Source organism: Phasianus colchicus, chromosome Z (assembly GCF_987193195.1).
Source record: "Phasianus colchicus chromosome Z, bPhaCol1.hap1.1, whole genome shotgun sequence".
Lineage (NCBI taxonomy): Eukaryota > Metazoa > Chordata > Aves > Galliformes > Phasianidae > Phasianus > Phasianus colchicus.
The window spans coordinates 3358876-3380401 of NC_143476.1; the positions used below are offsets into that span (position 1 = coordinate 3358876).

General features: G+C 48.9%; 1 protein-coding gene and 1 long non-coding RNA gene across 3 annotated transcripts; both read right to left on the reverse strand.

Annotated features, from left to right (window-relative positions):
* Positions 1–6964: 6964 nt before the first annotated feature.
* LOC149912241 (rho GTPase-activating protein 32-like) lies at positions 6965–9942 on the reverse strand. Its single transcript, XM_090130958.1, has 9 exons — positions 9892–9942; positions 9497–9578; positions 8872–9015; positions 8493–8595; positions 8265–8397; positions 8017–8099; positions 7772–7879; positions 7265–7410; positions 6965–6993 (listed from the first exon to the last, which is right to left on the reverse strand). Exons 1-9 carry the CDS (start codon positions 9940–9942, stop codon positions 6965–6967), a joined length of 879 nt encoding a protein of 292 aa, XP_089987084.1.
* A 290-nt stretch (positions 9943–10232) lies between these two features.
* Positions 10233–12101, reverse strand: LOC149912242 (uncharacterized). Of its 2 annotated transcripts, XR_016461420.1 has the most exons (4): positions 11981–12101; positions 11346–11432; positions 10925–11002; positions 10233–10273 (listed from the first exon to the last, which is right to left on the reverse strand). It is a non-coding gene; the product is annotated as an uncharacterized LOC149912242 (long non-coding RNA). The 2 variants fall into 2 exon arrangements; XR_016461419.1 differs by lacking the exon at positions 11981–12101 and having other exon boundaries at positions 11346–11445.
* Between the last annotated feature and the right edge of the window lie 9425 nt (positions 12102–21526).

The following is a 21526-nucleotide window of genomic DNA, read 5'->3' on the forward strand; positions in this document are numbered from 1 at the left end:
GTCAGGAAGGACTGTAAGGATGGAAAGGCTGGTGTTTGCCATGGGCAGGGAAACACATCTGGTTTTCATTTTCTCTTTCTCTTTGAGTGCCAGGTAAACGGGGGAGAGTGTGCCCTAACCTTGGACCCCTCCTGCCCTCTGCTGCTGAGATGGAGAAATGTTCCAGCTTGTAGAAGGACATCAGGACAAAGATATGTAATGAAAATAAGTCCAGGCTGGCTGTCCTTGTGGGCATCAGCTGCTGGCATCTGCATTGGTGTTGCCATGAGCATGGCACAACAGGTAAAAGATTGCTTTTCCTTGTGTGATACAGGAGCTCTTGACTTGAAAGCTAGAGGGATGCAATAGAAAGAGCTGCAACCTCTGCCAGACATGGCAAAGGTGAGTGGGATGTTGTTTCAGTTGCTGCTGATGTCAGGAAGGACTGTAAGGATGGAAAGGCTGGTGTTTGCCATGGGCAGGGAAACACATCTGGTTTTCATTTTCTCTTTCTCTTTGAGTGCCAGGTAAACAGGGGAGAGTGTGCCCTCACCTTGGACCCCTCCTGCCCTCTGCTGCTGAGATGGAGAAATGTTCCAGCTTGTAGAAGGACATCAGGACAAAGATATGTAATGAAAATAAGTCCAGGCTGGCTGTCCTTGTGGGCATCAGCTGCTGGCATCTGCATTGGTGTTGCCATGAGCATGGCACAGTAGGTAAAAGATTGCTTTTCCTTGTGTGATACAGGAGCTCTTGACTTGAAAGCTAGAGGGATGCAATAGAAAGAGCTGCAACCTCTGCCAGACATGGCAAAGGTGAGTGGGATGTTGTTTCAATTAGTGCTGATGTCAGGAGGACTGTTAGGATGGAAAGGCTGGTGTTTGCCATGGGCAGGGAAACACATCTGGTTTTCATCTTCTCTTTGTGTGCCAGAAAAAGAGGAGAGTGTGCCTGCTACTTGGACCCCTCCTGCCCTCTGCTGCTGAGATGGAGAAATGTTCCAGCTTGTAGAAGGACATCAGGACAAAGATATGTAATGAAAATAAGTCCAGGATGGCTGTCCTTGTGGGCATCAGCTGCTTGCATCTGCATTGCTGCTGCCATGAGCATGGCACAGCAGGTAAGGGATTGCTTTTCCTTGTTGGACAGGTGTTAAGCCATTCTGATTCACCCTTTGCATCCACAGCATACAGATTTTTCCCACACTGCTGTTTCTATCCAGCAATGTGCATATGTGCAGTGTTACAGAGGTTGGTGGCCCTGCCTGTGGCAGGGAGTTGGAGATTCCTGATCCTTGAGGTCCCTTCCAACCCGGGCCATTCTGTGTGTGTGTGTGTGACTGGCTAAACACCAATTGTTGCTAGCTCAGCAGGAATACTGCTAATTATTGAACGCCTGACATCTGCTTATCAACACTTGGCCACTATTTCTGGACACCTGCTCATCCCTGAAGAGAGAGAAGTTTGGAAGGAGGACAGAGGGGAGTCTCTTGATGCCTGCCTGTTGCATCCCAACCTGCCCACAGAGTGAGTCAGTTCGGCCTTGTGTGGAGGCCCTGGCTTCTTTGGAGTCTGTTTTTCTTTTGCTGAGCTTCTCCTATCCAAACAGAATGGCCTTACAACATGCTTTCTGGTCCTTAATACTAAACCCATGCAATTTGTAACTATTACTGTTATGTAAGTGAGAATTGATCACATGATTGAACAACTGTATTTCTAACATATGTTATGAAATAACTTCTTTTTACTAATACTAATAAAGTATTTCTACTTTTTCAAACTGTTTCTAAGGGCAAATTACAAAACACATGGTGCTGTACTGCTTCAGAGCAATCCCACATTTGATAGCCAGTGCAGAAACAATATTCCATCCTACAGCATTAGCTAGTTCAGAGGTACCAGATGTGTATCTGGATATGGCTGTTGTGCATAACTGGGGCTGAGGGATCAGAAATGACAGCTCCACTCTTGGAGACCACAGAACTGAAATGGAAAGATAAAATAGTTGCAGGGCAATTGTTCTCTGTGCCTGAAGCAGGGACCGATTTATGGGGGAGAGATTTAACACTTAAATGAGGATTACAGCTGCAAGTCTGTGAAACAGATGTCAGGGTGTCAATGAATGTGTTATCAGCTGTGATGAAGAAGAAATGAATCCAAAGCTGTGGGCAGGGGAAGGAAATCGGGGTGGACTCACAATTTTCCCTTACAAAGAACTGCCCAAGGAGGGAGTGGAGCTGTGAAACAGCAACAATATCCCATAGCCTTAGAAGGGAGAGTGGGTCTAAAAGCTGTAACACAGACACTGGTTAAGGATGGTCTTCTGGAACCTTGTCTGTGGCCTTATAACACCCCAATCCTGTCGGCACGGAAGGCAGACGGCACGTATCGGCTGGTGCAAGATGTAAGGAAATGACTGAACCCGTTCTCAAAAGACAGCCTGTGGTTCCTAACCCCTATACCCTAATGAGTCAGATCCCACACGGGCAGCAGTGGTTTGGTGTGAGAGACCTCAAAGATGCTTTCCGGACAGCCTCTGGACTCAGAGAGAAATGGCTGTGTTTGTATGAGGACACATTGTAATCCTATCGTGATTCGTGATGATACTGTAGATACTGGAACTCGTGCTAATCCTTGTCTTTGCAGCATTTGAAGCAAGCAGCTGGTGCTGCTGTCATGCAGAAAGCTCCCTTCCAACCACTCAGCAAGCATTTGGATGAGACAGCTTCCTGCTGGGAGCCCTCCGACATCACTGCTGCCTCCTCCAGAACCATACCTGCAGATGCTTCAGAGCTCTTCAGCATGGACTTCCTTCCTCCCATCAGCAGCTGCTCCTGCACTGACCTTCATTCACACTGGGATACCATCTGCTTCCAGCAGGAGCTGACCTGCGAGACAGAGAAAGGAAACGTGGGATGAGCACCAATGCAGAAGCACAAGGCTGTGTCACCACCACGTCTTGCAGCCTTGGGAAGTCAGCTGCAACTGCAGCCTTGGTCAGAATTACAACGGGCACCGTAAATTAAGTGTGACCTCTGAAGTTGTTGCCATGATCAGAAATAGACGCTGAAATTGCTCACATAACTGTCGGTGGTTCCCTCCAAATTCTTTTGCTTTGGGGAACAGATGGACTCGGAATGGAAGGACACGAGAAAAATGACATCTGTTTGAGCTCAGCAGACTTGAGAGGTGGGCCTGGGTGAACCTCATGAGGTTCAGCACAGCCAAGTGCAAGGTTTGGCATTTGGGCCGGAGGAATCCCAGGCATTCTTTTGTCATCGTGGTGGTTTCCAATAGACCCCAACAATGAGACATCAGGTCGCCGTGTGGGCTCCTGGCTGACACTGCCATTTCCCAGCCATTGCAGCCTAGGGGCAAATAAAGTAAAATACTTCAGAAAGATCTCACACTGATTGCATATTTTACTGTTCTTTTACACAAAACAGAAGGAGAGGGCAGCAGATGCATACAGCTGCATCAACACCCAGGCTGCTAAAGGAATGGAAAGACAGAAACATCAAATATCAATGCCTTATTCTAATGCAAGGAGGGAAGCTTCTATCAATGTTACTTTTTATCATTTAAAATGAGCAGTTGGCACTCTTAAAGGAAAATCCTAGGCCCCAGGTTCTGACAGTGTGGCAATCTGGACTCAGCTGTGACTGATCCAAACAGTCTGTTCCAGATTTTAACATCCCTTCTATGCATTCACAAGTTTTCTCTCTTGACTTCCCCTTACAGCCGTTAGATGCCAGCAAAACATCCCACAAACACTCCTTACCTCTGTGCACACAGGCACCCATCCAACCAGAGCCATCAGTCATTCCCAGCCATGCGCTCTTCCTCCAATCATGGTCAGCATCACACGGCCGTCACGCAGCTCACTTGACTCAGTTTTTCTCTTCTTTCTGGAGGTGTCCTTGCTTCTCAGCCTTACCTTCTCGTGATGTTTATCTCGCTCTGCAGCTCCTGCTCTGAATAGGCTTTCTTGGATTCCCGCATGACAGGCACAAAATGCAGCCACAGCCCCGGCCACCAAGGTCAGCTCTTCAGCACACATTACCTGAGGAGCACTTGGCAACTCCTGCAACCTGAGCAGTGCCAGGAAGACTGTTTCACTTCTGCTTCTCCTGGCTCAGAAATTCATTTTCCTACCTAGAAAATGGAAATAAATAAATAAATAAATAAATAAATAATATAAAAAAATCCTGACACAATTGATACTATGGAATTCTGGAAGGCAAGGGATTTGCCCTCTATGATGAGAAGTTGAGTGCAAAGAACTCAGAAGAGCCATGAGCAGGTTGTGAACTTGTGGGTAAAATTAGGAAGTGCAGCAGTGCAGGGCTTCTGGAGGTGAGGGTCTGCTACAGCCGCCTGGAAAGAGAGCCTGTTGGTGGGAGCTGCTTACTGCAGCCAGCAGAAGCATCGCACTCACTGACTCTCATCCTGATGGGGGATTCCAGTCAGTCTGGGAAATCAGCATGGCTGGCTGCAAGCAATCTGACAGACTCCTGGAGTGCAGTGAGAATCACTCTGTGGTGCAGGCATTGGGCACAGCAAGCAGAAGGGAAGCATTGCTGGACATGGTGCACACCAGGGGTTACGACAGGAGGCGGTCAGGGCTGCAGTGACCATGCCCTCCTTGAGTTGGTGATCTCAAGGAATGCGGGCCTGGCAGGAAGCAAAGGCAGGAGCCTGAACTTCAGGAGAGCCAGCTGCAGGCTGTTCCAGGAATTCTTGGACGAGATCCTCTGGACAACTGTTTGTAGGGGCAAAGGGATGGAAAAGAGCCGGTCACTTTCTCAGAAAAAAACTTGCTCAGGTTGCACGCTGAGCTGCAGGAGAGGAAGGGGAGGAGGTGCCAGCACGGCTCTGCACGATGCTCTGCCACACTGGGCAGCTTGATCATGGCTCAGCAGTGGGATCAGACGAGGAGAAGGGGAGAAGGAAACCAAGGATGGGAGGGAGCCATCAGACACAGTCAGTGAGTGTCTGTGAAGTCTTGCAGACCCAGAGATTCCCAGTTTTTTTCTGCTTTCATAGCATTTGTGTGCTGCAGGGTGAGCAAAAGGTTCTGCTGCTTGATTCTTCTGCAGGAGCCGCCTAAAAGGGAAATGGCCACTGAGCTGCAGACCAAGCAGTACTGCCTGACGTTGGCCAGGGGGAGCTTCTCCTGCCGCAGTGTGCTGATGACAGGTCTGGAGATGATCTGCAGGGCCAGTTCATAGGTGGGAGCCAGGAAAGGACATGATGGGAGGAGAGAGGTGTTAAGGAGAGGCCAAGGCATGAAAATGCATCAGAAAGCCCTGAAAAGCGTCACAAAGCCACAGCCAGGAAGCTTGGGAGTATCATGAGCAGCATCCAGGATGCGAGAGATTATTTGCTACCATGCCAAATGGTAGCAGAGCTCCCCCTGCAGACATCCCAAAGCCAGACAAAACAGGAACAAACCCGGAGCTGTGCTGCACGCACCCCACAGCCACAGCATTGCAAGCTGAGGTGCCTTGCTGTGTGCTGCATTCATCCCAGTCTGTGTGAATGAAGACTCTGGAGGCAGTCAAGACATTGATTGAGCACAAGTGTGCTTTTATTATTATATAAAGGACAGGAGGGTGTGAGAGGTCCATGGTGAAGTAGGGACTCATCCTGTTTTGTCATGGAGAGAGTGGCTCAGAGCTCTCAGTGCTGCTGTCCGGTGCCTGGGACTGGAGGCCTGATTGAAAGTCCCCCTGCAAGAGGCTCTGCTCCTCCTCACTGACGCTGACCTGCTCCTGCATGGAGGTGCTGCTGTCGGGGCACTCACACAGTACCTGGGCTGGGCTGCACTGCAGAGACTCTGGGTGACAGACCACACTTGTGACTGTGGTGTCTGGGAGGCTCACATCACCAATTTCAGCAGAGCCAGGTGTAATGAGAGCTTGAACTTCGATGAGCTCCTTCTCTCCATCACTGTTGTCATGTGTAAGGCTGCTGTTGGAACTGCAGCGATTCGTGCTCCCTATGAGCTCTCTACTGATGGAAGCACAGAGAGCATCCTCGCTACTTGCCCTGGATCTTGTGGGTTGGCAAGGGCTCGATTCACCTAGAAAGGATACACAGGGGTTAGTGTCAAACTTTCACAAGCTGAATTACGACAGTAGTTCTTGATCAGGGGTGAACTGAAGATGCTAGGCAGGGGCTGGAATGCCAGAAGGAGATAGAAGTGCACTGCAAGCTTGAATTCGATGTTCCTGAAAAGCAGGGATTTGGAAGCTGCATTTGCACCCTTACCTGCCAGGACTACCACTGCTGTTTCTGAGGGCTGCCTGGCATTGCGCTGCAGTTGGCGTTTGCTGCCAGAGGATGGCTTTCTGAGGCTGAAGCAGCAACACCAACTGCTAGCTGGTGATTCCTCAGTTTTGCTGGGTGGATTTTGCCTGGAGAGAGAAAACAGCCAATGCTGTGAGTCGTGCGTGGTGCAGGGTGAGGGAAGAGCAGCACTGAGCTCATGGCAGCAATTGCTTGTTCCTAGCACTGCCTGGTTTCTGCAGAAAAACAGAAAAACCCACCCAAACAATGATGCTAGGTGCTGGAAAAGAAAGTCCTCTTTACCTGTCAGATGGAAAGTCAACGACGGTGTGGAATTTGCCCTGCCCAGCTGCAGGGCTTTCTTCCACTTCAATGTCGTGGCTGCTCTCTGTCACAGGGGGAGAGCTGCTGTGGCCTCGCCTCTGTGCCTGTGCCTCCTCCAGGCTGAGCAGCTTTGTGGCAGCAGAAGAGACCCCCACAGACTTGGGCCCTGGGAGAGAATTGTGCCCTGTCAGGGAAAACCACAGGTAAGAGCGAGGATCAGAAAGCATCAGCACAGCCACCACAGCTCTGTGGGAGGTGCTGTATTTTTCTCAGGCTTGCTTATCCAAGCCACTGGAAGAAGAGGAGCTCAAAATAACCATGTGGGCAGAGGTCTGTTTATGGCAAAGGACACGGTTATAACAAAGAGCAGCTTACTGTATCAAAACAGGCACAGAAAAACCTGAGAAAATGGGGGCAGGGAACTGAGAAAGCTGCGCTGCCACACTTGCATCAAGCTTCTCCTGCATGCAAACATAATAATGACAGTTTCTTCCTTGTCAAGTTTGGGCTTGGACATTCTCAGCATCCAGCAACAGGATGCCATACCCTAATGGAAGCCCAGATGTCTGCTGTCCCCTTGAAAGCAAAAGCATTTTTTAAAGGTCCTGGAGAAGGCCTGCATTTGATCAAGGTGTCAGGTCAAGATCAAGCTAATGGAGGAAGACACTCACCTGCTGCATCTGCGATGTCTGCTCTGGATTTGGAGCCAAAGAGGACGTCGGTGTGGTTGATGAGGAATTCCACCACATCTGACTGTGTCTGCAGCTCCATGCAGGCAGCTCTTCCGCTGGCGCAGGCAGACTCGTTCTGCTGTGATCTGTAGAAAAGGCAGATTTTAGAAGTCATTTCTCCAAGACTGTTTCACCGAGTCTGAATTGTTGCAGCCAAAAGCTGTCAGCTGACGCTCTGGAGACTTCCGCAGTGGGCAATCAGTGATGCCACTGCAGAAATTCCCCTGGATGATCAAGGACACGTCAGTCCCATCTCAACAAGACTGCAGAAATTGTCACCTAGACATTGTGCCCGTGGGGATGGAGAACAACCCAGGCTCCTGCGCTTCTGTCAGCCACAGATTTTACAGGAGAAGAGCACATTTGATGGAGAAAAAGGGAGCACTGTTTTTTTTTTTAATGGAGAACAGATGTAAGCGTTGTGTTGAAACAGAACCAGAAGTTTACCTTAAGAGGTTTGGAGCCCACACAATGGCTAGGTTCTTGGCATGCATGTTTGTTATACTGGAGCTCCCAGCCAGACACGCCAAGTGTCTCATCAGATACTCCAGAGTCCTGGAAAACAAGAGAGGCAAACGTTCAGCACCAACGAGCATGCCGTGCTGCAATTCAGAAAGATAAAGGCTGGAACCGCATCGTTGCCCTCTGCAATGCAGCAGGGCTGAGCTCAGCAGGCTGAGGGCAGCACTGACCTGTAGTGAGGAGCGGGCAGCTGCTGGATGACGTCCTGCATTCTGAGCAGCCGCTCCTCCTCTGTAGCGGCACCAACAGCATCCTGGAGTAGTGCAGAAAGGGAGCGAGACACCAATCAGGCTAGTACACCACTGCGAGTAAACCTCGTGGGGCTGACAGCAAAAGGGCCTCCGAGCTGGGGCACTGCTGCAGCCATCTGCCAAGAGGCCCAGGAAGAGGGAAATGAAAGACGTGGCCTTGTGCTTACCGAGAACTTGCCGTACAGCTGGTGGGTGAGCAGAGGGTTCGGGAGCTCCCTGAAGTACATCTTGCAGAGGGAGCTCACGCTGTGAATGTCACGGACGGTGAGCTCAGGAATCTGCTCCGACTCAAATTCCTGCCTGGAGAGAGGGACGCAAACCCGGTTGAGCGAGAGGAAGGCAAGCCCAAAGCCACACCAGATGCACTCAGGCTGTGTCAGTCGCAGCACTCTTACCGCAGTCTCTGGATGTTGGACGCGACGCCGGACAGGCGGTATATCCCCTGCACCACGCCGTGCTGCTCAATGAACTCAGCGCAGCTCTGGAGGACCTGGGGGACTGAAGAACACGTGCCAGACATCAGTGGAGTTCCTGATTCAATCGTGCTGCAGGCTGTGCTTCACATCCTATCCACTAAGCCCAGCCAGGCTTGGCTGAAGCAAATACAGATGTGCTTGTCTCTTAGGAGCATCCGCCTCACTTTATCCTTCAGCCATCAACTCCCATTACACGTGTCTCCACTGCTATCAGCCTGCCCCCTGCTAGATGTGAGCTCCCTTTCATCTTCTTTAGATGCCCAGCAGAGGAAGATCTCAGGAATGGGCAGCTCCTTACCATCACGACCGGAGTGGAGAAGATGCTCTCCCAGGTCACCGCCAAACACCCTTTCCTTCTCCACCTCCCGCTCGGTCGGTTTCTTTGGGCGGGCCTTCACCAAGGAACGAAGGAAGGTGAGGATCTTGCTGCGTTTCTTGGGCACTGCACAACAAAAGGAAGAAACCAGGTCATTTCAGGTTTGGCTCCGTTGGACGAGGCCGAGCACAGCACATTCTACAGAGCACGTCAGAACGGGAAGAACGTTACCAACCAGTACATACAAGAAAAGAGATTTTCCCCATCTCTGGAGGAGCCCAAGGCCAGGCTGGATGGGGCCTTGGGCAGCCTGGTCTAATCTGACATTAAATGTGGGGGCTGGGAGACCATCCTGAGGCGGGAGGGTTGGAGCATGATGATCCCTGAGGTCCCTTCCATCCCAAGCCATTCTATGAAAATTCTATAGTTTCGCCAAGTCCAATCATAAAATCAGGAGGATTGGGCCAAATCCCTGCCCCATGGTGTGCATGAAGAATCATCAACCCAGAGGACAATGTGGGATGGATAAAGGAGGTACTAAACATAGAACACACCCCAAAAAAGACTTCATTTTGCTTCCCCACACCATCAAATGTAACATCCGTACCTGGCTTTGGCACTGAGTTGATGAGTGACTCAGGAATGTTCTTATTAATGAGTTCCACACACTCCCCTGGGAAAAATCCAACCTGTAACAAGAAGAGAGGCCAACTATTGCATGCAGCACTTCTCAGATCTGAACTGTTAAACCAAAAGCCACGTAACATTTCCCTCGGAACGTGCTTGCCTGACGTTCCGTAAGACTATCCAGCAGAAAATGGCCATAGTTCACAGCATAAAGGTAATAATTTTTCAACATTTGCAGCCAAAGGCAAGGTCCTCTGACACCGACACAGGGAAACTGTTTATGTCCATTCGGCATCCTATGCAGGCAGAGCAGCTCTAAGCTGAGATTCTTGCCTCTACTGAAGTTGCACTCTCCAGTCTGAAGCTTGTGCCTACCTGGAAGCCGAGCTTGCCTCTCCACCAGGGGGTCAGCTCCTTTGGTGGCATATCGATGACACAGATGATGTCTCCCACCTGCAAGAGATTGCAACGTCAATCCCAGCTTCAGCACAGCTGGGAGGAAAGCAGAGCTCAAATGTCTGCATTCTTCTGCACTGCCAAACATGGCCGAGCATGAGAGCACTTGCACCAGTGCAGCTCTGAAGGCATTTGGCATTGTAAAATTGAACAACAAGGAACGCCTTGAACTGCTTACCTCAAAGGAGAGTTCATCCGCTGCCTGGGCAACGTATCTCTTAATAGCATGGGCAGCACCAATAGCTGGAATGTTCACAGGTGCCACCTCATGGTCCAGCAGGGGCTTCCCCTTGTTCTCAGTCTGAAACAGAGAGCACAGGCCACGGTGAGGAGCTGGGAACCAACAAGGAGGATTTCAAGGTGAGGAGCACATCTGCAGAGAAAGCTGCAGGAAATGCACTCGGTCCTTATCATGGGCACTTGAGAAGGAACTGCAAGTCTAATAACGGCTGTTTCTCTCCCTGGTGTGCAGCAGGCACACGCCAGGCAATGGAAAGATGCATCTCTCCCCACCCAGACTAATCAGCAATGGCACTGACACAGACAGGTGACCTTGTGCATTTTGCCCCCTCCTTTCCTGCGCTCTTTGTGCAGGAAGGCTGACTGTTTAAGATGCTAGGAGACCGTGAAGAGGGAAACCAAAGCTACGGCTGCAGTTACAAGGTGCAAACAGTGCCACTGCAAGCACCAAGCAGCTCTCTTGAGCAGTCCAACCAACAGCGAGGCCAAACAGAGCAGAGAATGATTGTTGTTTCTGCAGCCATTTCAAGGGAAAAGTCAGTAGAGGACAAACACAACAGCTGAGATGGTTCTGGTACTTTTATAAACTTGCCACACTTGCACTACTGTCTTGCCAAAGAGGAGCTCTCTTGGAAAGCAGGAGAGCACATCTGCGGCTCACTCTGCTGGCTGCAGTCAGGGAACAAAGACCAATCAGAGCTTCATACTCTACCTCTGTCCATGCCAGGTCAGGCCCACAGCTGATCTCGCTGCACGCCACAGCCATCAGCGTAGGTGTGACAAGCTGGAACTGAAAAGAAACACACTTTTATCTTCTCTGTTCACATCTCTGCTGTGCTCCCTACAGCTGTCGGGCACACTCACACAGCCCAAGCACGCCTGCTGGTGTCCCTGGTGATGCTGTGCAGCTCTGCACAAGCTGGGGCTGGGACTCTTTGCCTAAGGGATTGGTTTCCTGTAGACCAGCTGGTCACAGCACCACAGACAGCATCCTTCTGAGGGCTGAGCTGCAGAGCACGTGGAGAAAACCCACACGTGACCAGTGTCCCATCAAAGCTGGATGAGGCTGTGTTACTAAACACGGGGCGTCACGGGCTGCTAAAGCATGTGGGGGGACAAACCATGGCAGGTACCTGGCAAGAGATCAGAACGAGGGAGACAAATCTCACGAATCCGCAGCCGTTCCTTGTCACTTTGCTCTGATCTTCCACGAGCAAAAGCTGCAGCAGGGAAGCAGGCAGAGGGTGGAGAGAGGAGAGAGAAAGAGCAGGTCAGTTTGCTTCCACGGTTTAGCAAAGAATACGAGGGGAAAACCAAAATCTGCCCTCCCTCAACTTAAAAACTTAAGTTTTCAACTTAAAACCATTTCCCCTTGTCCTGCTGTTATCTACCCTTTCAAAGAGGTGATTCCCCTCCTCTTTTTAGGCTCCCTTTAGGTACTGAAGGCTGCCATGAGGTCACCCCACTGCCTTCATTTCTCCAGGCTGAACAAGCCCAGCTCCCTCAGCCTGTCTTTGCAGGGGAGGTGCTCCTGTCCCCTGATCATCTCTGTGGCTCGCCTCTGGACCCTCTCCAACAGCTCCCTGTCTTTCTGGACACTGTACTGCAGCTGGGGCCTCACAAGAGCAGAGCAGGGGGGGACGATCACCTCCCTGTCCCTCATGGCCACCCCTCTGCTGATGGAGATAATGTGATCCTATGAGCTCCGCCAGCCAGCAGTTCTCAGCACTCACTGTCCCCCCGTCTCTCCCACACTGTCTCAGCTTACCTACAAGGTGCTGCACAGGACGGTGTGAAGACAAAGGGACGCAGTCGGTGCACAAGTGCAACAAGCGAGCTGCTCAGTCAGAGCTCCAGCGCTCCAATGAAGGGACGCAGCACGCACTGCTCCTCCCCTCATTCTAGCCCTTATGACATCACTGAGGGCCACCAGGCTGCTCCACCACGACGGACAGGGTGGGGTGGCAAGACCAGTCACAAGGGCAGAAGATTCCAACAGCCCAGCCCAACGTTCTGGAATCAGGGGCTGCTTGGAATTCTACCCCAGCCAAATCCTGGAGAAGCTGGCACGGGGTCGTCATGACCAAAGCGCAGGACCTGGCGCTTGCTCTTGTTGAGCCTCGCACAACTGGCCTCAGTGCATCCCTCTGGAGGGCCTTCCTGCCCTCAGCCAGATGGACGCTTCCTCCCAGCAGCGTACCTTGCAGTGCTGGGCCCATGTCAAATCCACACTAGAGTGGGTTTTGTTACATTCAAGGGCATGTTGCAGCACCCATCTATTTCACCTGGAAGGAAATAAAGCAGGAGATGGGAGAAACACAGAACTACTGCCAGACTGCTTTATCCCTTTCTCAGCCCAACTTCCCTTGCCTCATCCCCTACCCCAACTCCTGGATGATGCCCACAGGCTGATAGTTGGATCTCAAGTCCATAGGACTCCATTCACAGGGCTCCATCAAAAAGGCTGTCACACTTGTTCCGTACACTCTCACTGACCCAGCAGTGGTATCACAGTCACTTAACACACACACAACAACCAAACCCCGAGCATGCACATCCCTTCCTGCGTGACTGCAGCCCACAGCTCCCCTTCACACCTCCGTGGATCTCTGGTGTTTTACACTGATGCAGCCTCGCTGCAGCTCCGTGGCTGTCACACAAGGCCTGCAGGACCTCTTTCTCTGCAAACCCCGTCTGCAGGCATTGGTTCACGAGGTTCACCTCCTGCCCTCCTGAGCAAAAACAAGCACTAAGAACAAGAGCAAAGCACACTGGACTCGACCTGGCTGGATCCCCAACCCTCAGTCCTGTCAGACGGACCCTGGTGTGGAGACTCATCCCCAAAGCCTGGCTGGACATCAGCACAGGCATCATTCTTCAAACGCCCCATCCAAGCAGCAAGGGATCAAAGCGTTGGCACAGCTGAAACAGAAATGCTGTGTGAGTTTCCTGTTAGCACTGAGCAGGAACAAATCTACCGCTGAGCAGCAGGATTGAGACAAGCAGCAGAAGACACCCAACCTGCAGAACCAGCTCGTTTGGGGTCGGTCCAGATGTTTGTCTGCTCCCTTCCCTGGCCAAGGCCAAGCTTGTGAGCTGCTCCTCCTTTGTGCAGGGGGAAATGGTGCAGATGCCATGTGGTGGCTATGCACAGCATGCCTTTCACTTGCTTTTCCTCTCTCCATCTGCCATCTGCCATTAGCAAACAGCATCTCCAGCCTTCAGAGATCACTGAGTCCAACCCCTGCACAACAGTGCAGCCTCTCTTTAGCCTTGTGTTCATCGTTTTCCTGTAAGAGCTTGTCTAAACACTGCCTATAATCGTGGTTATACTAGAAGCATTTGGATTTCTTGATCCTTACTGTAATTTCAATTACAAATTTAGATGTTTTTTTGTTAGGGACAACTTTCAATTTCTCAACTGAAATTTCAATATTGCATTAGGTGTTGACAACCACGGGGCTGCAGTACAGAGAATTACAGGAAGATTAATTTCTCCATCTCCATGCTCCTAGACATTTATGATTACAGTGATGTAGTTATATACAGAGTTGCAAGATACCAAAGCTAGAATAACCTCTTGGTGCAGCAGGATGTCTGGAGCCCAAGTGCAGAGTCTCAGTGTTGCAAAGCCAGGAATGTTCACAAGTGGAATGTACATCACCTGTGTGCTCCAGCTCTTCTGTGTGCATGCTAGGAGCAGTGATCCCCCTGCACCCAGGGCTGCAATAAAGTCCTGTTGGGTTTCTAACCTGCCCACCAGCAGCCCAGGCTGCCCAGAGCCACATCCAGCCTGGCCTTGGATGCCTGCAGGGATGGGGCATCCACAGCCTCCCTGGGCAACCTGTTCCAGTGCCTCACCACCCTCTGGCTGAAAAACTTCCTGCTCACATCCAACCTAAACCTCAACACCCCCCGTCTCAGTTTAAAGCCATTCCCCACTTGTCCCATCACCATCCACCCTCCAAAACAAAACACCTCGGCTGTTCAACACTGAAAGAGCAAAATAACCCACAGCTCTTACTTCCACTGTATGCAGTTAATTCCAAACTTAGGGTCACAGGTTAATTACTCATGTGATCCTTCCTGACAGAAGAACTACTCGTAGTGATGTGTAGGAGTAAGGAACAGTTTGAAAAGGTCATGGACATATTAGAACTTGCATCATTTATCTTAATAGATGCCTACATTGCACAGCATTTTGTAAAACACACGTTACAAGTACTGTGCATTGGATTACACTATATCAAACTCTAAGTAACAATACAGGTTGCTTTTAAATCTACACTTCCATGTTTTCTTCCAACTCCTTGATAAAATTCCTTACTACCTTCAGTTTTACAGCCAAAGCAGTGTTTGAGCTGGTAATGTACTCTTGAACAGCACTGCTGCCTTTAGCATTTGTATGTTTAGATCTGAAAAGAGAATTTGGTCATTATTTCATGATGAGAGAATCTTATATGACACAACAGAATTACAAAAATCTGACAATACTGTAAAATGCCAGTGTAAGAATATGGCTCTGATTTTTTTTTTTCATTTTTTTTCTTCTTTTTTTCTTTTTCTTTTTCTTTTTCTTTTTCTTTTTTTTTTTTTCTCTATTATTTCCTTTTTTTTTTTTCTTTCTTTTTTTTTTTTTTAAATGGTGAGTGTACCATTAATTCAAGACAAGAATTTTGTTTGTAAGTCGATCTCTATAACTGTTCTTGGCATCATTCTGTAGGATGAACTAGATACATGGAATTCGGCACTGGCTCCCCAGGGCAGTGGTTTGGCACTGAGCTGACAAAGGCCAAAGAGCATTTGCACAATGCTCTCAGACACAGGGCTTGACCCATAGGAGGTCCGGTGTGGAACCAGGAGGTGGAATACATGATCCTCGAGGTCCCTTCCAAATACAGATATTCCATGATCCTCTAATACTTATATTCCCAAGTCCTGTACACAGTGCTCAGGTGCTTAATCGAAAGGTTCCATGAAACAGTGAGGTATCTATGTCCCTTTACCACTCAGTTATTCAATTTGCCACATGGATCTTTTATCCAGTCACATTAAAAAAACACTCAAAGTATTTCCTTCAGTCTGCCATTCTGATAGAGCTTTCTGGAGCAAATAAAGAGTTGCAACTCAGAATGTCCACACCTCCCTTCCTGCACCCTGCATACTTTTTTCATTGTACTGTGATTACGTACCATTCTATTGTCACCCTCATTCTGTCATTATCTAGGCAGTTTACTGCCATTAAATTTTCCAGCAACAGATGCCCACAAGTACAGCCAGCCTGGACTTATTTCCAATACTTATCTTTGTCCTGATGTCCTTGTAGGAGCTGGGACATTTCTCCATCTCAGCAGCAGAGGGCAGGAGGGGTCCAAGGTGAGGGCACGCTCTCCTCTATTTTTCTGGCACTCAGAGACAAAGGGAACAAGAAAACCAGATGTGTTTCCCTGCCCATGGCAAACACCAGCCTTTCCATCCTTACAGTCCTTCCTGCCATCAGCAGAGATATTTTGCTTTCTTGTGCCACTTCATCCCTTTAGCATCTGGCATTCCAACAAAAAAGTACTTACAAGGAATTTTAATATTTTCATATTAAATGTCAGAATTAGAACCTTATATTTACCAAATATTTAAAACGTTCAACCCAGTGAGAAGTGAACTGATGTTGTATTTAGCATTCAGATAAGAACTTGTAAAGGAAGTAAAAAGTGCTGCTTTCATAAACTATAGTCTCATTGTCAAGCCTTGCACTGTCTCAGCAGATTATTACAGAATGTTCATTCAAGCAGGAATTAAGAGATGCGTCTGAATTGATAACAACAACGAGTAATTAAGAAAGCTTGACTGCAGTCTGCTTGAGGATTCCAGTCTGAAGTGTGTTCCACCTGGTGACAACTGGGAATGTCTTTCTCTCACCATTAGAACCATTGCACCTCTGACTAAACACATAGCTAATCACCACTGAAAACTAACTACGTGTTGATTAACATTCAGAGAGATTGTGCAGGTGTCCTTTTAGGAACTGGCCTACAGTATGCTAAGAGGGATGGATGTGGGGACATTAGGATAACGTGCCCTCTGCCTTTTAAGACAGCCCCAGCAGAGCAGGTCAGCAGGCTGAAGAGCTGCGTGGGTCACCAGGGCTCAGAGACTTCACTCGGCCATCTGCAAGTTGAGGGACTTCAGCCCAAGCTGCCCTTTTCCATGCAGGCAAGGAGGCCAAGAGAAGGTGGATCGGCACGGTTCTGGTGCAGACAGGGGCTGCAGTGTGAGCAGGCCTACACAGACAAGGCTGTGCCCACACAGAGTGACAGCAGCTTTCGCTGTGAGCAGATTCCCAGGGGGCCTGAGCCATGGCAGTTCTTGATGGCAGCATGTTCCAATCAGCCCTGGAAGTCTTCTCTGGACGTCTGTCGCATTCTGGAATCCACACTGAGGACGCAGTCGCTGTGTCAGAGCAGCTGGCAGAGTCACGGGGAACCGTGACGTAGTTGGCCCAGGGAGCAACAACAAGGCCTGCACTGCTCAGCCAGCCCAGGCCAAAGGGGAGCACGAGAGAGAGCAGAGGAGAGAGGGGGGGAAAGAGGGCCAGGAAGGAAAGGCCTGTGCCTGAATGGACGTGTAGCAGCAGCTGCTGACAGCAAACTCGGTGATGGCAGGGGCACAGCAGAGCAGTGCAATGCTGGCAGCTTCCTGTGTCTTTCACACAGGCACTGCAGACATGGCCAGCACTGGGAGATCAGCAGAACTGCTGCACACCTCTGCCAGCCCAGGCCAGAGGAGTGCAGAACAGTGAGCTGCTGCTGAGGGGAGAGAGGATGGCCTGAGAGCTGACCTGAGAGGCAGGGCTGGCTGTGTTACAGCAGCCTCTGTGTCCTCCTCCTGTGTCTGTGAGGGCCAGAGGGCCAGAAGAGAACATGCCCAGACAACGAAGCCCTGCTGTCCTCTGCTGCTCAGCTGGAGAGATGTTCCGCCTTCCTGAAGGACGCTGATCCAAAGGGAAGGAATCAAAGGAAGTCCAGGCTGGCTGTCCTTGTGGGCATCAGCTGCTGGCAGCTGCCTCTGTGCTGCCATGGGCAGGGCACAGCACACACAGTGTTTGCAGTTCCCTGTGTGACACTGGCCCTGGTGACCTGACAGCCATAGGGAGACAAGAGAAAGAGCTGCCTCCCTCTGCCAGATGAGGCAAAGGTGAGAATCCCAGAATCACAGCATGGCCCGGCTTGGAAAGGAGCTCAAGGTTCATGAATCTCCAACCCTTGGCTCTCCAAGGGTGCACAGGGGGCTTTGTTCTCCCTGTGGTGCAGCTTCAGTGCCAACTCACAGCTGAGGCTGTTGGCACACTGTGACAGCCTGCCGCTCTGAAGCTCTTGGGGCAGTGCTCAGTTCTTTCTGAAGTACTCTGGAAATGCTGCTTCTCCTTCACCAAGTCTGTTTCCAGACAGACGTCTTTTTCTCCTCTGTACACACAAACAGTATCTTGTAACTCCCTGGCACAGTGCTCAGAAGTGATACTTCTGGAAGCACGTCAGAGAAAAGTGGCCTTGTCCCAGTGGACTTTCAGAGCAGATGAGAACAAGTCTTGGTTGACGGCTTTCTTCTGCTTCTGGAACTGCACAGGCAGGTTGTGTGTTGTCATACTTTATGCCAGAGTGCCAAACTGAAGCAGTTTCTGCAACTTCTTTTTTTCATACTTGTCACTCTTTGCTATTTCTGAGACCTTAACTTAGTCATTTTTAATGCGCTCTCATCTAAACTACTGTGTCCTCCAGTGTCAGTGTTGTATGAATCAGGACTGTGGGATTTCATCAGTGAAAGGATTCTGCTCTAATGACTGTCATTCTAAAGCTGATATTGTTTCTACCGCATCAGGCTTGCATGAAGCATCTTTGATCAACAGAGAAATCAGAAAAATTGCTTTTCCTACTGCAGTTTCCTTTTAACTAGTGATGAAAGCTGTCAGTTTATTTTTGGCACCAGAAATGCTGGGATGCAACCAGGTTAGATAAGAAGTGAAACTGAGTGCACAGTAAAGGAGCAGAGATGAGATAGCATCACACAGCTCTGGAAAAGATGTTCCAGCTCTGTGTCTACCTACACCTTCAGGAGATGAAAAGTACTGGCTTACTGAGGTGTCCTGGGTTGCAGGTTCTGTTAATCTCCATTTTTGGAAGAGCTGCTTGCAATAAATACCTTGTAAGGTGAATGAGCTTGATAGAAGTAGGGTGTGAAAGAGATGGATTTGCTGTTTCCCTGAAGGTGCAGGAGTATTGCTGTGCCTACAGTCAGTAAACAAGGCAGAAATCACTGTGTTCCTCAGAATGAAAAGGAATAAAAATCTTTTTGGGAGTGACAGCACGCCTGAGTGAAGCACAAATCTAAACATTTAAAATAAGGGCTAGTGTCAAAGGGACTTGCAGTATTTCTCGTGAAGAAATATTTGATGCTTCTTTATGAAAGTCATCATAACAAAAGTGTACTGATGTCTTTGCTGAGGATTTCCTTGGTTCCAGCCTGAAGGTGTGCGCAGGCATGAGCAGGCAGTGCTGAGCTGCAGGTGAGTGCCTGTGTCCCACAGCAGGAAACCCGTGGATGTCTTCAGGGGTTTGAAATGGGCAGAGCTGTGAAACCTGCAGGCTTTCACTGAAATTGTCCTCTGCTTTATTTTGTAATCTTAGTTTCACCAATGCTTTCCAATATGATTTTCGTATGAATGCAGATACATGGGATAGGATTTAAAGTTTTTATGGTGCTGCTGTATAATTTTCTGTAGTCATCATAAGCCAATAAAAAAAATAAATGGTAATCAGGCAATCTATTAACAACCTGTGGCACGTGTCAAAACAATGAAATTCCTTGCAGGAAGACAATATTGCTATACAATAATGTGGCTATCCAAAACTGTTAATTATACTTGATGAGCTGGAGATAATCCTGAAATGCGGGTCTTTGATCTTAGCCAAGAATAATAAAAGTTATTATCATTCTTAAATTGGCAGCTGCTATCAAAAGCCTGTGTCTTATTTCCCTTTTAGTAACACTGGCTAAATCAGAGAAACTGATAAAAGAATTTCATGATTGCAGCTTAGGGATTCCTTCCCACTTGACCAGAAGTAATCGATGTCCAAAAATGTCTGTAAATACTTTTTCTATATTATTTTGCCAGATGAATTGATATTTGAGATAAATGGCAAAAACATTTTGCGAACATAGATAAGCAATGCAAATTTGCTGGATTGTTTTAGAGACAAAAGCTCAAGTTATCAGATAGTTTCCATGCAGAAATAAGATTTAAAGTAAAATTCTCATTATTATTATTCATGCATGAATAAGTTCAAAAAAGAGATGTGGGGGATGTTGTTTCAATTCCTGCTGATTGTAGGAAGGACTGTCAGGATGGAAAGGCTAGTGACTGCCATGGGCAAAGAAACACTTCTGGTTTTCATGTTCCCTTTGTCTTTGAGTGCAAGAGGCCATGAGGAGAGTGTGCCCTAAACTTGAACCCTTTTTGACCATTGCAGCAGAGATGGAGAAGTGTTCAACCTTCTAGAAGGACTTCAGGACAAAGATATGTAATGAAAATAAGTCCAGGCTGGCTGTCCTTGTGGGCATCAGCTGCTGGCATCTGCATTGCAGCTGCCATGAGCAAGGCAAAGCAGGTAAAAGATTGCTTTTCCTTGTTTGACACAGGTTCTGTTGACTTGAAAGCAAGAGGGATGCAATAGAAAGAGCTGCAAGCTGTGCCAGACATGGCAAAGGTGAGTGGGATGTTGTTTCAGTTGCTGATGATTGCAGGAAGGACTGTAAGGATGGAAAGGCTGGTGTTTGCCATGGGCTGGGAAACACATCTGGTTTTCATTTTCTCTTTCTCTTTGAGTGCAGATAAAGAGGAGAGTGTGCCCTCACCTTGGACTCATCCTTCCCTCTGCTGCTGAGATGGTGAAATGTCCAAGCTTGTAGAAGGACATCAGGACAAGGATATGTAATGAAAACAAGTCCAGGCTGGCTGTCCTTGTGGGCATCAGCTGCTGCCATCTGGACGTCTGCAGCCATGAGCATGGCAAAGCAGGTAAAAGATTGCGTTTCCTTGTGTGACACAGGAGCTCTTGACTTGACAGCTAGAGGGATGCAATAGAAAGAGCTGCAACCTCTGCCAGACATGGCAAAGGTGAGTGGGATGTTGTTTCAATTAGTGCTGATGTCAGGAAGGACTGTAAGGATGGAAAGTCTGGTGTTTGCCATGGGCAGGGAAACACATCTTGTTTTCATTTTCTCTTTCTCTTTGTGTTCCAGAAAAAGAGGAGAGTGTGCCCTCACCTTGGACCCATCCTGCCCTCTTCTGCTGAGAAGGAAAAATGTTCCAGCTTCTAGAAAGACATCAGGACAAGGATATGTGATGAAAATAAGTCCAGGCTGGCTGTCCTTGTGGGCATCAGCTGCTGGCATCTGCATTGCTGCTGCCATGAGCATGGCACAGCAGGTAAAAGATTGCTTTTCCTTGTGTGACACAGGAGCTCTTGACTTGAAAGCTAGAGGGATGCAATAGAAAGAGCTGCAACCTCTGCCAGACATGGCAAAGGTGAGTGGGATGTTGTTTCAATTAGTGTTGATGTCAGGAAGGACTGTAAGGATGGAAAGTCTGGTGTTTGCCATGGGCAGGGAAACACATCTGGTTTTCATTTTCTCTTTCTCTTTGAGTGCCAGATAAAGAGCAGAGTGTGCTCTCACCTTGGACCCCTCCTGCCCTCTTCTGCTGAGATGGAGAAATGTTCCAGCTTCTAGAAGGACATCAGGACAAGGATATGTAATGAAAATAAGTCCAGGCTGGCTGTCCTTGTAAGCATCAGCTGCTGGCATCTGCATTGCTGCTGCCATGAGCATGGCAAAGCAGGTAAAAGGTTGCTTTTCCTTGTGTGACACAGGAGCTCTTCAGTTGAAAGCTAGAGGGACGCAATAGACAGAGATGCAACCTCTGCCAGACATAGCAAAGGTGAGTGGGATGTTGTTTCAATTAGTGCTGATGTCAGGAAGGACTGTAAGGATGGAAAGGCTGGTGTTTGCCATGGGCAGGGAAACACATCTGGTTTTCATTTTCTCTTTCTCTTTGAGTGCCAGATAAACAGGGGAGAGTGTGCCCTCACCTTGCAACTCTCCTGCCCTCTGCTGCTGAGAGGGAGAAATGTCCCAGCTTCTGGAAGGACATCAGGACAAAGATATGTTATAAAAATATGTCCAGGCTGGCAGTCCTTGTGGGCATCAGCTGCTGGCATCTGCATTGCTGCTGCCATGAGCATGGCAAAGCAGGTAAAAGGTT